Source organism: Panthera uncia, chromosome C2, assembly GCF_023721935.1.
Source record: "Panthera uncia isolate 11264 chromosome C2, Puncia_PCG_1.0, whole genome shotgun sequence".
In the NCBI taxonomy this organism is placed as follows: Eukaryota; Metazoa; Chordata; class Mammalia; order Carnivora; family Felidae; genus Panthera; species Panthera uncia.
The window spans coordinates 112861344-112877760 of NC_064810.1; the positions used below are offsets into that span (position 1 = coordinate 112861344).

General features: G+C 37.5%; 1 protein-coding gene across 2 annotated transcripts in view; it reads right to left on the minus strand.

Moving 5' to 3' along the window:
- Positions 1-632: 632 nt before the first annotated feature.
- AGTR1 (angiotensin II receptor type 1) overlaps positions 633-16417 on the minus strand; it is a 43813-nt gene continuing 28028 nt past the window's right edge. For both annotated transcript variants that reach the window (XM_049629718.1, XM_049629719.1), the window contains one exon: positions 633-2184. In XM_049629718.1, the coding sequence (XP_049485675.1) occupies positions 1050-2138 (1089 nt within the window). In that variant the 5' untranslated portion in view covers positions 2139-2184 and the 3' untranslated portion in view covers positions 633-1049. The remainder of the gene's footprint in view (positions 2185-16417) is intronic.

Genomic DNA, 16417 nt, shown 5'->3' on the forward strand with positions numbered 1-16417 from the left:
AAAAACTCAAAAGGGTCTATTTATTCCATGCTGTGGATATAAAATCTATAAGCAATAGTATTAAACTATCTGTTGTATTAAAAATTTAAATGGAATTGGGTTCATAATTACACTTGTTTGAAAAATAAATCAGCATATATTTTAAGCATTGAAGATTAAACACATTACAATAACAGTATTTTAATGTAAATATAACTTTGCCAGATTTTAATCAAGTAGCAAGAGTTTAGAGATATAGAATACATATACAAGTAGAACATATACTTTCTAAAACATAAGGCATACTTTACGGTATACAATCTTTTTTTTTTTACCACAAAATATCTATACTTCTCAGATATGAAACAAAACTGATATGACTGGGAAGACACTACTGCCTGGGACCGGAGTAACACTTTTACAAGTAGTTTAACTTTAATACATGACTTCAGTAATATCCGTATACAAATAGGCCAATTAGCTGGCGTGTTTCGGCCGTGTGAATCTATAAGACACTAGCTGAATTTCGCAAAAGTGTCTGAAAGTTGACAAGTACTGCTTAGCAAGTCTCTGCACAAAAAGTGCAGTGGCAGGTCCAGGTGGGCCACAGCTGCTAGTAACGCCATAGGCACAAAAAAGCTTTACTGCCCCTTGGAAACTGGGCAGAGCAATCTTAAGCTCTGACCTCCTGTCGCTCCTCTCAAGGTTGAACACATTCCAAATACCTTCATGTGGAAGAGTCAAAAATAACAGAACAGGAGCCGGCTGCGGAGACGGCATTTCTGCCAGTAAAATTTTCCCAGTGAACACATTCATCTAGCTTCTGACATCATTCTTTGAGTGGCCGTCGTCTGTCTGATGCAAAATGTGGCAAAATGTGGCTTCACTTTATGTTTTGTTGCACAGGGAAAGAAAAGGTTTTGTTCAGAGCTTTAGAAAGGTTTGTTGAGACCACATAACCTTTTTCTTCTTAAATTCTGGAAAGTAGCTAATGTTCCTTTGGTAGTGAGGTGCCGTAGAGGAATGTGTTTCTTGCTTCTCCTTTCACAGGATTACTTCACAGATAGGCTTCAAGTGTGTGACTCAACCTCAATACATGAGGCAGGCTTCTTGGCGGATGTGTTTCCATTATCTGAGGGGCGGTAGGAAAGTGTGCTCATTTTTGTTGATAGGTTTGAGTGGGATTTGGCCTTTGGAGGGATGTATTTCAGAAGCTGGAGAAAATATTTTTTAAATTTTTTCCCCAGAAAGCCATAAAAGAGAGGATTCAGGCAATTGTTGAAATAAGCTATGCAAATAGTGATGGGCATGGCGGTGTCCACAATATCTGCAATTTTACAGTCATGTATGATGCCCAGCTGAATCAGTACATCCAGAAAAGTGAATATTTGGTGGGGAACCCAGGAAAAGAAAAAGAAAAGCACAATTGCCATAATTATCTTGAAAATATCATCATTTCTTGGCTTGTTCTTTTGAATCTCATAAGCCCTCTTCAGAGTCTTCCAAATAAGAGTGTAACTTGTAAGAATGATCAGAAAAGGAAACAAGAAACCCAGTATATTCTTAGTTAAGCCCAGCCCAATGGGGAGGGTTGAATTTTGGGATTCATAATGGAAAGCACAAACCGTGATATTGGTGTTCTCAACGAAAAACACGTTTCGGTGGATTATAGTTGGCAAACTGGCCAAGCCAGCCAACAGCCAAATAATGATGCAGGTGACTTTGGCCATAAGCATTGTGCGCCGAAGGCGGGCTTTCATTGGATGAACAATAGCCAGGTAACGGTCGATGCTTAGACATGTGAGTAGAAACACACTGGCATAGAGGTTGAAACTGACACTGGCTGAAGCGATCTTGCACAGGTAATTGCCAAAGGGCCAGCGATATTCCATGGCAGTGTAGACAGCCCACAGTGGTAAGGTTAGTAAAAAGCATAAGTCAGCCAGTGCTAAATTCAAAAGAAAAACACTGGCCACAGTCTTGAGTTTCATGTAAAAGTAAATGACAATCACTACCAAGCTGTTTCCAAATATTCCCACCACAAAAATGATACTGTATAAAGTAGGGATCATGACAAATATGTAATTGTGCCTTCCGGCTTTGGGACAGTCATCTTGGATTCTTTTAATACCATCTTCAGTGGAAGAGTTGAGGATCATTTTGATCTCCTGGGTTAATTAGTCTTAGACACTATGCCAGATGCACCTGGAGAAAATAAAAATGAAAAGGTAAAAAAAAAAAAAACTTTGTTTTTTTTATAAACAAACTTTTGTTTGTTTATAACTGAAACAAAAAAAAATTTGTTTCAGTTATAAACAAATAGTTTTATTTTTCAGTCATAAATATAGTAACTCCACTTTAGTCTTAGGAAAAAAAAATAGATCATATTTTCTGGAGAAAAACTGAACCGAGAAAGGGTAGGATTACACATTTAAATTAATTTTTAGAACATATTGCTTTTCTAGAAAGTAATAAATATCCTCCAGGTAAACAAATGGGGGTGCTATGTGAATAAACTTATCTAGGTTCTTTGCATTTTTTCTAGAAGTAAATCCTAGCTTCCACATTGATTAAAAAAGCATAGTCTGAATCTCAGAAAACGCTACTGAATTAAATTAGTTATTCAGGAAGACTTGAGTTTTTCCAGAAGCTTCTGCAAATATTTGCTTCAATATTTTACATAATCAGTAAACAAGCTATTCACTTACATGATTTAGAAAATCAACATACTCTCCCCTAGCAGAGTCCATCAGAAAACCCTTGGGAGGGAGGCTGAGGATGCTGTGGGGGTAACATCACAGGATGAGGTACAGGCCTACTCTGAGGTAAAAGCTCAGCGTATGGCATAGGCAGGTCTGTCTGGGCAGGGCACAGGTGCTGGGTAAAGATCCTCTTGCCACCCCAGGAGCAGGTCCCTAGATGAGCATGGCTGTGCATTCTTTTTGTAGGAAAGTGTCCCGGGCCACATGAGGAACAGGAATAAGACTTCCCAGGATAGCTATGCTTGGCATCCAGGAGAGCTGCATGAACACACACACCTAAGGTAGTGTCCATCTTGGTGTAAAGTGGTGCTGTGAGAGGGATGAGACTCAGGCAGCCAGGTTTTAATGTTTCAAATAATCTCATTTACTAATGTAGGCCCCAGCCAATTCCAGGGGACAGATGATACACGTCTGAGGAATAAGACAGCCAATGGATGAATGAATGAGTAAATAGCATATAACTTCAAAGCTAGGAGTATAGCATAATGAGACTAGTTTCTGTGGGGCTAATAACACAGTTTACATTTTGCTCCTGAGAGGATCAAGATAGAAAATAGTCATTGTTAACCTAGGCTTCACCTTGGATTAAAAAATCGAAACCCAAACTAAGCAAAACAGACAAAAAAATCCTTGGTACTTTTAGAAATATGTGGTTTCTAAAACAGAAGATGAAAAGAGGGAATAATATAATGGAAACTAGGGCTAGGCTCTCAGGGAGATATGACCTATTTCTTTCTCACCCAGAAGGATTTCCCTACATTTTGCTGATTTTTCAGTTTATTTTATTATAGTTATTGAAATTATGCCAGTTTAGAAGTATAAATTCCTTTAGGTAAACAAATATTCTCTATTAAAAACTAAATACTTCATGAAAGGTTTATGTGCTAGCAGTCATTTACACCTTAATGTGTATTAATTTACTTATTCTTCTTCTAACATCTGGTTGATTTCAGCTGGATTTTGCCTAGGAAAAAAGTGGAAATGTCAAGGTTAAAGAATCTCAAAGATTAAAAAGTAGCCTGGGTGAACTGCATAACTGAAAACCAGGGCAGAGGTAAATATTTGTTTCAGCTTGGGCACAAGGACGCTACTAACAGATAGGAAGGGATAAACTTAATGCATTGGAATCCCTTTGGTGCCCTGAGCTTGAGTGCTTGAAAGCAGGGAGGAAATTCTCCTCTTTTTCTTCTTTTCTCTCTTGAGCCTAACTCTAAGACTATGTATCTCAGGCTGGTTCCACTAATACTGTATCTGGAATGAGTAGAATTTTATTGACAAGGCAAGAATTGTAACCATCATTTATTAAAAAAAAAATCTATGGGAAAAAGTTTGCATTTGAAAGGACCAAGTTTTAAACATAGTTTTGGACTCCAACTCCATCACAATCTGAGGTCAGTTTCTTCTTCAGTTCCCATTGATCCATATCGACTAATATGTAATACATAAAAGGTTGCTCTGAACATCTAGGGGAGCATCCCTGGAAATTTTAGTAAGGAATTTATTATTTAAATGAGAATATCACTGGAGAAACTCTGGACGTCACATTAAATATACTAATAATACTTTACACAAATGTTTATATAAGTAATGACCAAGACTTCCTGCCAGGAAAGGAAACAAATTCTCACATACTGGAGGGTAGAAGAAAGGGGAGAGGAATTTTAGGTTATAGGACCAGTGGGAACAAGCACAGGGAAGCATATAAATGAAAATAGTGCATCCAGTGGGCTGTCATCCATTTATCCCATATTCATTGAACATCTACTAGGTGCTGGAGTGAGGGATGCAAAGTGAAAAAGTTCACAGTCCTTCTCCTCCTTTGAGGCATTTGAGTCTAGTTGTGGGGGGACAAGAGCTTTAAAGACAGAATTACCTCCAGTGTTGAATACTATACCATAACAGGGTCATGTGGAATGTTCTGTATTTATCATTGACCCAGTTTGTTGGTGGGGGACTTGGGTAGTGATCAGGGGCACTTCCCAAAGAAGATGGCATTTGGACTTTGGAGGATACATGGAAAACAAAGTGGTTAGAACTTAAAGGCAACAGCTGGCCAGCTGAGGTAGAGTAGAAATTGTCATCACTTGAACTTCTCTCTCCTTACAGATGTCTGCAGCATCAGCTATGGGAGGCTGCTCTTGTAAATTTACAGATATCGCACAACCCTCTTGGCAGTGGTGTGGGGAAAATGGAACCCTTGTGACTGGTAGGCACCTATGACTGATGCTAAGTGAGTGGGAAAGAGTAGGGTTCTTTTCCCTTTGAAGCTGAAAGGATGCTGTTTTGATGAGGAGCTGAAGGAAAGAGATGTGATCTATTAGGAACAGCAAACTTATGAGTCCCAGAAAGCAGCTACATTTCATTCTTCTCCCAGTAGAGTTTTAGGCAGGGAGGATATACTGATCAAAAACACAGGAGGATCCACCTCTCCCTATTTTTGGGTCTCACCATAGCTTTTACATAAACTCTGTGGCTTATATGAATTCCATAGCACCATTTCTTCTTGGGGAAAAGAAGATGGGATTTGGACTCAAAATACTTATAATAGACTCTTTCTTTGCCAATTACAAGTATGTATGGCTCTGGGTAAATCACCCCATTTCTCTGAACATGAGCCTCAGTTTCCTTATCTGTAAGAAGTGGGAACAGTGATTTTTATTGCACATGATTGTTGTAGGAATTAAATGAGATAGTATGAAAGTATTGGGCATATCTTTCAAAAAGTAAGTGTTTAATTAGATGTGTTTTTTAAAAATCTCTATTATTTTTTTGAATGCAAGTTAAACATTGACTTAGCCATGGCTTAAAAAAACATGAAAGATTTTTTTTTTAAGGTTTATCATTGGTAAGCTCCTTCTTGTGCCATTAAAAGGCTAAAAATACCAGGATGTTGTTCTTTCAAACTGTGAGTAAAAAAATCATCTTAAGCAGCTGAATACATTGGTCATGAGTCAGGTGGGAACTTTCAGTCTGCTGTAAACACAAGGTTGGCTCCTGGTGGCTGCACTATTTATTCACAGATTGCTTTCATACCAGATACCTTGTATTTCTTGACAGCTTCCCTCATTCTTAAAAACAAGCCTAAGAAAGAAGATCCCTCCCTCCCTCCCTCCCTCCCTTCCTTCCTTCCTTCCTTCCTTCCATCCATCCTTCCAAGAATATTTCGCCAAGACTTTTGATTAGAATATTAATACCTTCTTAAGCTTTTAGGCAAGCCAAAACCAATCTAATTAAATTGTTCATTACACGCTCCTTTTTTAATGAGTTTGCAATCTAAGGAAAAAAAATACCACATAGTTTCCTATGATAATAAAGAGAGAACTAAAAGACAAAGTAATTATATTTTAGAATAATCTTCTATCAAAGTATCTTTCTCAAATATCTAAAAGAGTAGACTAGTGTTTGTAGGTCATTTGCTTGTAGTGCTGGGCAGCGCAATAAACCATCCTGTTCAAAAGTCATTGTCTTTATTGCTTTTATTTTATAATTCAGACTTTAGAAAGCAAGTGTTTCTGTTCCTGTGTGTTTTTCCCCCTCAGTAATGAATGAGGCATTCTACAGGGAGCAACTGTTAGTATCCATTTGTGAATTCACTGAATCATAGAAGTTGGCAGTAAAATTTTTATGGTTTCTACTTGTTTCTTTTTCAAATTCACTTGTTCTTATTTCTTAACCTTCTGTTCTTATTTTATGGGGTCTATTTGTACCCTTTTCTCTTTAAACATGTTGAACATCTGTATGTTAAGAGCCCCTATCAATTGCTTTACTATTTGTAGGTTGTAGTTCTTGTATGAATTCTATTTGTTTCATCCGTGGACACTCCTTCTTGGCATTTGCTTTCATCTTGGGTTTTATAATCTTTGACTACGAGTTAATCTGTAGTGGGAATTAACTTCTTTAGGAGGCCTGGCATCTGGATGGTGGTGGCCTGTGAAATTTCTGCTTGGGCATACAACACTCACTTGATCTGGAAAAGTCTTTAATGCTAGTTCTCAGCCTAGTTTCCAATGCTGTATTTTTTCTTCAGATACTGCAAATGAGGCCCCCACCCATTCTCAAATTTATGTTGGTCTGCAGAAATTATCTAGTCTTTGGTCACAATAGGCAGTGATTGTCCAGTTTCTGGCTTTAACCAAGAAAGCCAGTTTCATTTGTCTTCAGTATGCGCGTCTAATGATCTTGACTTCCATCCTGGTAGACTTGTTGAAACTTTATCTTGGCTGTGTAACTGGTATTGGTTCTTTTCTGGCCCATGTGGTCTCAATTCTTATTCAGAGCTGTGATTTTCTATTTTATGTGTTTCGAGAAAGAAGGGTAGTGTTCATTATGCTTACGTTCATTGTCTTCATCTTGACTGGAATTTGTCCTACACATTATTTGGAGATAATGGTTAAATTGCTTGGACCCCCAAATCTTTAGATTATAGTCTCGCCCCTATTCATGCCCACCCCAACCCCCATCATGCCTTTCAATGAATAATCCAAGCCCTTCTGGTGGTACTCTCCTCCATGGTGGTAATCCTGGCAGCCATGAAGAAGAGAGCATGGCAGAGAGCTTGGCACCATGGGGTAAGTGACCAGAACTGCTTTTAAATCAGATGCATGAGAAAATGGCTGGCAATCCCAACCTAACTTCTCTATGTTGTTTTATTTTTAATTATTTTTTCATGTTTACTTACTTTGAGAGAGACAGGCAGAGAGTCAGAGAGAGAGAGAGGGAGGGAGGGAGGGAGGGAGGGAGGAAGGGGCAGAATGAGAGGGAGAGAGAATCCCAAGCAAGCTCCACACTGTCAGCACAGAGCCCAATGAGGGGCTGGATCCCATGAACCTGAGCCAAAATCAAGAGTTGGACGCTTAACCGATTGAGCCACCCAGGCGCCCCTAATCTATGTTAAATACTTTTCTTGGAGCTGATTTTGCTCACCTGTGCAATTCCTAGGTGAATGTTTCTCTTAGCACACACAATATATTTGATTACAATTACTAATGCCATACTAAATAAGTACTCAAGATTCAGTGTCCTTAATGAATGGCTGCATGATATGTGTAAGTGGTAAACGGTGGTATCTGGCCCTCTTCCCAAGTCGACAGCATCCACTATGGCCTGCCCTCACAGGAAATGAAAACAGCACAAGCTGCCATCTTATTTCTACACACACCAATTGTAACCACCTGTGGTGATGGTGGTTCAATGTCGTCATCCTCAACTAGCCCTCCCCTTTGCTTTCCAAACTATCCCCCAAGAATAGGAAGAACTTAGCTTTATGAAAGGAAATTCAGTAGTTCCTTCCAAGTTAGGGTATACATTTCAACGAAAGTAAATTGTGATCCTAAATTTTTGCTTGTTAGAAATTATTCAATACTTTAATATCTAGTAATGTAACACTAAATTACAATTAAATTTCTCTCTGCTTCAGAAGCTTCTACTTATCATAAGTTATAGTTTAAGCAACCTACTTGTCATGAATATCCCAAGCCCCCAAAGAGCTCCTTTCATTCCTATGATATTTCTTCCCATTCTTTTCTATTCTAAACTCTTGGCTGTTTTTGTTGTATGCTTTTTTTTTTTTCCCAAAAAGAAAAGAGAAGCAGGCAGGAATGAGATATATGTCATTAACTCTAATCATATGCTAGAAATCTTCCTCTGACATATTGGTGTTAGTAGAAAATATTGTTATGTTCAATATAGAGGCCCATTGAAGGCTTTAGTGAGCCTCAAAAGAGCTGTGCTCTGCAGACTAGGAGAAAAATAAAATAAATATAACTTGGAAAAAAGCTTATATATAAATAAACTCTTGTCCTCTTATACTCCCAAATTCCTCAAACTTAGGGACTTGGAGAATTTCCTCAAGGGAATTATAACCACATTTTAAAGAATCAGCATCTCCGCCATTCATCAAAGGGGAGGAAACATAATTTTTAATAATATGGCTCTTGGAGACTGTTCACAAGCTTTTCTTTTTCAACAGATGAAAAAGGCAGCTTCTATGTGGGCATCTCAGTCAACAGCTGTTTTATCTGACTTGTGAGCAAAACCCACAATTTCATATGTTAAGCCACTGCATATTTGCTTCTCTGAGACTCTAGATCAGCAGCATAAACTGCTTATCTCATTTCAGATTCCACTTTAAGGGGTATGAGGGAAGTTACTGGGAAGGAGAGGAAGCACCAATTAATTTATATTTTTAAGAAATTATGAAATTTTTATAGAATTTCTATGTGTTATGAGCTTTATGTTAGAAATTACTGGCCACATGACAATTCATTTCAGATTAAAGTTTTTAACATTTTGGAGCCCCTGGGTGGCTCAGTCAGGTACGTGTCCGACTGTAGCTCAGGTCATGATCTCGTGGTTCATGAGTTCGAGCCTTGAGTCAGGCTCTGCTGACAGCTCAGAGCCTGGAGCCTGCTTCAGATTCTGTGTCTCTCTCTCTCTCTGCCCCTCCCCTGCTCATGCTCTCTCTCTCTCTGTCTCTCTCTCTCTCAAAAATAAACATTGAAAGAGTTTTAAAAAATAAAGTTTTTAACATTATAGAAATCACATAATCATAAATTTTAAGTGAAGCTAGAAGGATCAAATATTCCCTGTATTATACATGTTTCCCCCAATTGCCCAACGTTCAAATTGGTCCTATGCAATGTATAAGGAGACTAGGGTTCTAATTTTGGTTTTCTTATTCACTAGCAAGGTGACCTTGAACCAGTCACTTAGCTTTTCTACACCTCTGCATTCTCAGGGAGCTGACACATGGCTAAAGAAATCTCCTGAAACACTGAAATTTTATAATCTTTTTTTTGGAATAGGTATTTATCTTTTGAAGATAAAGGCAATGATGGCTTGACAAGTAGAAATGACCTGATAAATCATTAAATCAGCCAAAATCTATCGATTGATATAGATGTTATTAATGCCACAATGATTTAATAACATTCTCTAGTTAGATACAAGAAGTCTTTTTCTTAAAAACAAAATGAATTTTACCTTTTACTGGGGATAAATAAACTCCACATAAGAGTCCACATAAGAGTATTATATTACAGTGATATTCCCCCCCCCCCCATTTTTTAGATTATCTACTTAAAGAAATGTTTTCCCAGCACAGCATTTGGATAGCTGGTTGTGACCCTAGGTTATCGAGGTCAAGGTTATAGAGGTCAACTATCTAGACTAGCTAGATTAGTTTCTAGACTGTGAATCTCTCAGGCATCCCCTGTGTTATTCATTGGCAATTCCACCTGAAAAGGTAGAGACAGATTGTTTCATGGCTGCAAATCAAAATTAGAAGCAGGCCCTGCAGTTAGGGAGTCAGGATTATGTTATTTTATGAAGAAGGTGGCAGAATGTGTTATTGTTAAAATAACTCCTACAAAACAAACCTACTTTCAGGTAATTTTTTTTTTTTTTTTTGGTGGGGAAAATACAACTTTTTAAAGTTTAGTAAATAGTTAATGTGATTCATTTGCCCAAATAAAAACACACAGATGAGGACAGAGAATTATAAAAGAACCCACAGTAATATATTATTTAGAATAACATTTTCAAGTATTTTATTAGTCAATATTTTGAAGTGCTAAGTGGACTTTTGTCCTAAGAAAATGAATTCTGTAAGGTAATGTTTGATTTTATCATAGAGTTACTTTTTGTTTTTTGAAACACAGTTTTATATGCTTCATTTTTTTTTTAAACATTAAAATGCTATAAAAACTGAGAGCAGAATAGTCTGGCAGAGAAAGCACTGGACTAGAGTCCGGTCAAAGAGCCTGCTCTGTCAGTAACTAGTGACACAATCAGACACAGGTAATTTAATCTCTTACTTTGTTATCTCTTAAATATTACAAAATACTTAGAATGGAAATACTAACACTTGTTGTCACCTCTGTTTCATAGGTTGTTAAAGGTAAACAGTGAGGTCTTAGGAAAAGATGAAAGCACTTTGAAAATATAAATTTTATAATATCATTTATGTAATGCAAGGGTACGTAAAATTTAATGAAAGAAAGCTCAGAACTTCAAAAATAAATAGAATTATTTTCATTCAAAAATTCAGCAGAAGTATTTTTCATTATTTTCGTCTAATGCATTTATTTCAAGCATTATAATGAGGCACTTGATGAATGTGGAAAGAAAGGTAAAATGGTGGATCTTGCATGGCTTCCACAGTTAATACTTGTGGCAACAAATGTTTAGGTACAAAGTGGAGCCCTAAGGTTAGATCTGACCAACACATATATTTTCCTTGGCGCCCAAAAAACTCTATAATATATCTTGTGGAATTTGAATTTTCTGTAGTTTACTAACCGCTGCCACTTTCTGTTTTCTGATTCTGTTGGTCAGTGCTGTCTAAAAGAAACTTGATGTGAACCACATACATAATTAAAAATTTCCTAGTAGCCACACTAAAAAAGTAAAATCAAACTCCTAAATAGTAGACTCCTGAAATACAGCTTGGGAATTATTCATTAGACTGTGGATTTCTTTCAAACATTCAGGACTGGTATAGTTAAAGGGTGCCCAGCAGGGTGTTATCTAGTAAAATACTCCTTGCGCTCATTCATAAATGTCTAGAATTTCTTTAACTGGGATTGGGTTGGCAATACCCACTTCCATGCCTCCAAGATCTACCTGAGGAAGGAGATACACTGACTCAGATGAAAGCCAGACTAGCAGTAGAAGGGCATGGTGATGGTAACCAAAAAATCTGAAGCCGTATGTGATTTACCTCTTCTGACCTATGGGGTCTTTTGCTTTTCTCTTAACCTGTGACTCGTTTTCTTCATCTGGAAAATTATAATAATAATAATGAAGTTAATGATTATGAAGTAAGAAAAATATCTGTCTTGTCAGGCTCACAACGTTGTTGGGAACATCATGAGGTGATACATGTGGAGATATCAAAAGATCCTGTAGATTTGAGACTTTTGTTAGTGTTCTTAACTTCATACTATGGTGTAAATGACTAACTTCCCCTGTACCAGCAAATCTGGATAAGGAGAATTGGGAAATTGCACTCAGTGCTGGAAGTGGAAGAAGAGGCTAATGTACCAGAAAGAGGTAGAGAGGCTCAGAGAGGGAGGCTGATGCACTGACAAGCTACTTGGATTGGACACCTCTGCTAGCTCTAATCCTTCTCTTCAATACCTATATGATTTTTAAGTATAAATTACAATGATACTACACCACTGATTATAATTAAAAGTTTAGACCATTCTGTCTGCTGTTATATTACCACTCCATTCATTTCTATGTGGGACTACTTGTGTTTTCTAATGAAACAGCCTGTGATGGGCGGCACAAATGCTGGGCCAATAAAAGGTAACAACGCTTTGCCAATTGAAAACTACGATGAGATACTGGTGACTGCTGCTTCCTGTGAAAACTTCATTAGCAATAAATGGGTTACCAGATGTCACATGTCAGATTTGAAATTAAAATATATTCCCAGTATTTTTGTGCAGTCTGAGCGGCGGGAAAAAAACGAACTCTTTCCAAGAGAGCTGCATAAGATACTGTACCACTTTTGCCTTTGATTGTTTGTTTCTCCTCGAAATGTAAAATGAAAGCATCCCTTGGTTTGTAAAGTGGAAATATAGCATTTCTGCATAGAGGGGCTATGTACTGAAGTGGCACATTACCCGTGCAGCAACAACTCTTTAAGGACAAGGAGAGTATTTTTGAATATTCTCTGCCGCACCAAGACCACCATCTCCTCTTGTTTTGCCATAGCAATTTCTCCTTTTCTTGGCTTCCCTTTCATCAAGCCATTTCTGCTTTTATTACTGACAACAAAACTGTTTAAGTCAGCAGCTGTCAACGTTGACTCCACTCTTCCTGAACCTGCTGTAACAACAATGCTTCCCCCCTTTGTGATAGTAAAACTCTCTTCTTGTTCTTCGAGCTAGCTAAGTCACTCTGTTCTGGTCCTCAGAGTTGCAAGCCTCCAATCCGAAATCAACTGTGGTTAGGGAGGGAACCCCACAATTGGAAATAGGACAGCACAATTGCGCTTGAACCAGCAGAAATTTCAAATGCTAAGCCGGTGTGACAGAAGTATCTAACACCCTCTAGTTTTTATAAACAAGTATTTTTGGCTAAAGAGGGTCCATGTTCCTTTGCAATTTCAAAATCTCCACAGTTACTCAGTTCCAGCTGAAGACCATGGCTGTTTGAAACTATTTATTGTTTTTTTCCCCTATTTATTTTTGTTCTGCTTCTGTAAGATAGATGAAGCTTATAAATCAAATTAAGAGGGTAAAAGTGAATTATCACTCTTAAGCATCTTCTTGGAGAAATATTTACAGTACTCCTCCCTTATTTGTTGGGATACATTCCAAGACCCCCAGTAGATTCCTGAAACCACAGATAGTATCAAACCCTATATATAGTGTGTTTTTTCCTCTACAAAATTACTTATGTTTTCTCTACAAAATTACCAATTACCTATGATAAAGTTTATAAATTAGGCATAGTGAGAGATTTACAACAATAACTAAAAATAAAATAGAACAATGATAACAATATACTGTAATAAAAGTTATGTGAATGTGGTCTCTCTCTAAAATATCTTGTACTCTATTGACTTTTCTTCTAATGATGGGAGATGATCAAGTACCCATGTGGTAAGATGAAATGACGTGAATGACATAGGCATTGTGACCTAGCATCAGGCCACTCTTGACCTTCTGATGGTATGTCAGGAGGAGGATCACTTGCTTCTGAACCACGGCTGACTGCAGGTAACTGAACTGCAGAAAGCGAATCCACATGTAAAGGGGGAACTACTGTACCTAGAATTTCTTTACACACAGAAATTCCCCAAAGTACTTACAAGTTTGTTTCTGGAACATTAATTACTCATCAGATGCTGGGGATGCAAGAGCTACTGCCCTTTGACCTTCGCATAAAGGAAGACAGAGCACCCATTAAGTGATTAGGTATGTCGGTGGGGAAAATGTCAGTTTCAAATTTTCAGTTACATAACTTCAGCACAAAGTGACACACAAGAGTTCAAATAAGCTTATTTAATGTACAGTTGTTCTATGCTCCTCTAGGATTTTACTGGTATCTGTTTCACAAAGAGGACTTATAAAAGTGGCTTAGTATTAACATTAGTAATATTTATGAGTTGTGATTAATTGAATGTTTATTATGTGCCAAGCATTGTGATAATTGCTTTCATATCTGCAAGAACCCTGTTATGGACTGGATTGTGTCCTTTCAAAAGCCATAGTACCCAATGCGACTGTAATAGATATAGATGTAATTATGGGTAAATGAGGTCATGAGGTTGGGGCCCTAATCCAATGTGACAGGTGTCTTCATAAGAGGAAGAACACATCAGGAATGTGCTTGTACAGAGCAGAAGCTATGTGAGGTTAATGAGAAGGTGGCTATCTGCAAGGGAGGGAGAGAGGTCTCACCAGACACCAACCCTGCCAGCACCTTGATCTTGAACTTTTAGCTTCCAGAACCATGAGAAAGTAAATTTCTGTAGTCGAAGCCACCCAATCTGTGGTATTTTATGAAGGTAAACATAACAAACTACCACAAGGCCTATGAGGATAAGCACAATTATTCCCATTCTTCAGATGAGGAAACTGAGGCTTAGAGAACACGTCCTTTTTTATCAAAAATAGAATCTGTATTTTTGAGATTTTAAAGTTTCAAGGTTCAGTTATTTTTTTGAGGGGTAAGGTCATCATTTCATATTCTAGTTCAATGCTTCTCAATGGGGGATAATTTTTCCCTCTAGGGACATTTGGCAATGTCTGGAGACACTTTTGGTTCTTACAACAGGGGGGAGTTGGGAGAGGACAACGTTACTTGCATTTAGTAACTGCTTAGATGAGATACTGCTACTCATCTTACAAGGCACAACGCATGACCCCACAACAAAAAATTATCTGGTCTAAGATGTTAATTGTGCTGCTTGAGAAACCTTATTCTAGTCCCTACTTTTTTTTTTTTTTTTTAATTCTTGATAATCTGTAGTTCCTGTCTTTTATGGCATAAGTTAACTGTATACTATATTGGTAGTGCTTTTTTCGTGTATTATATTAATATCATCCCAGGGAAACTACAGATCAAAAGATAAAATCCTGTTGAGTAACCTTCAGATATCCAAGACCATGTTGAGTACTTAGTAGGAGCTCTGAAACTGCGAGTTGACTAAATATTTGTTGTGTCAGATCATTCTAGAAATTACCCTCTCTAAGCATTTTCCAGAACTCTAGGATTCTGCACCAGAAAAGAGAATTTGAGCTTGGATTCGTTATAAGGTCTTTAACGGGTTTGATGGCTATTGTAGCGGCCCCAAAGTTGCTTCTAGAAATAGGAAGCCACCATGTCCGGAAGTCAAACCCTGCCCTCTGGTGGCATCACTGCCATAGACACTACTGGGAATCTGACAGGGCCAGAGTCAATCTGCAGTGTTAGGTTCTAAACTGACTGCAATATTTAAATGGAAATTTAACTTTATATTCACATGAGGGCTTTTCTCCCCCCTGCAGAATAACATATTAAGTGTAGTCTGTCATTGAGGCTCTCATTAGAATAAAACCAAGTACACTCATTTTTGTGAGAGAGGATGAACATACCATTAGTTACAAGTCATAGTGTGCAAGTTTGGCAACCCGAGAGTTTCAGTTACTTAGTTTGTCTTTCTTACTTGCCTCCTCTACCCAACTGCTTTTCTGATCCATAAAGGCACTAAGTAATTGTTTTTGTAGCCAAAGAAGAACATTTCTGGAAAAAGGATTTCTAAAGGAGTAATATTGATAGAGTCCCATGACCAGAATTTTAAGTATTGGTTCATGTGGTATTGTCTCTACAAATTCCTTATAGGCTAGTTCTAGAAGACAAGTACCATTGTGTTTGAAATACCAGCTAAATCTGAGGAAATTATATTGCCCCCTTTGCCCATGAAGAGCTCTATTCTCTCACTAGGAAAACACCACTGTACTTCTTATCACAGAGTGCAGCCTTTTCTGTATACTGATGCCAAACGGGTAACATTTTAGTGAGGCATTTGAAGTTGTGATATGCAACTCCATGGGAGACAAACAAGGTCATTTAGAAGGTCTTTTCATTGAGAACATCAGAGCTTTAAAAAGATGCAGGCAGCCTTTCCTGGATAATTGGGGTAAAGTAAATAAAAAAAAACAACAAAGTACAAAAATAAACAATCAGATGGAAACATTCAGAATTAAGAGTGAAATGATAGCGAATGCTAATGTCAAATCTTAATAATACATATAACCAAAAGCAATAAGTGAAAAAGCAACATAATTTAAGAAGTTGAAGAGTAGAAATCAGATGATTGCAGGATTTAGCAAGGGTAAAAAAAGACTTAGTACAAACACTAATCTAGAACTGGGGGTAGGGGATTTGGAGGCTTTTTCTTTGTCTCTCTAGAAATTGAGACCTCAGGCAAATTATTAAACCTTCATTCAATGTTGATCTGACAAATGGGAATGAGACCATAAAGCCTCTACCTTGCCCTCGGAAGAATGTTGTTAAGATGATATGTTTAACATAATTTCCTCAAAAGACAGTATATCATACCCATTCATTATGAATAGACTAGATATAGTAAAAACAAGTTTAACACATGACTGAAGTGGAAAGCTAATGGCATATATTCAACATTTAGAATTTTAAAAGGAAGCATTAACTTTAGC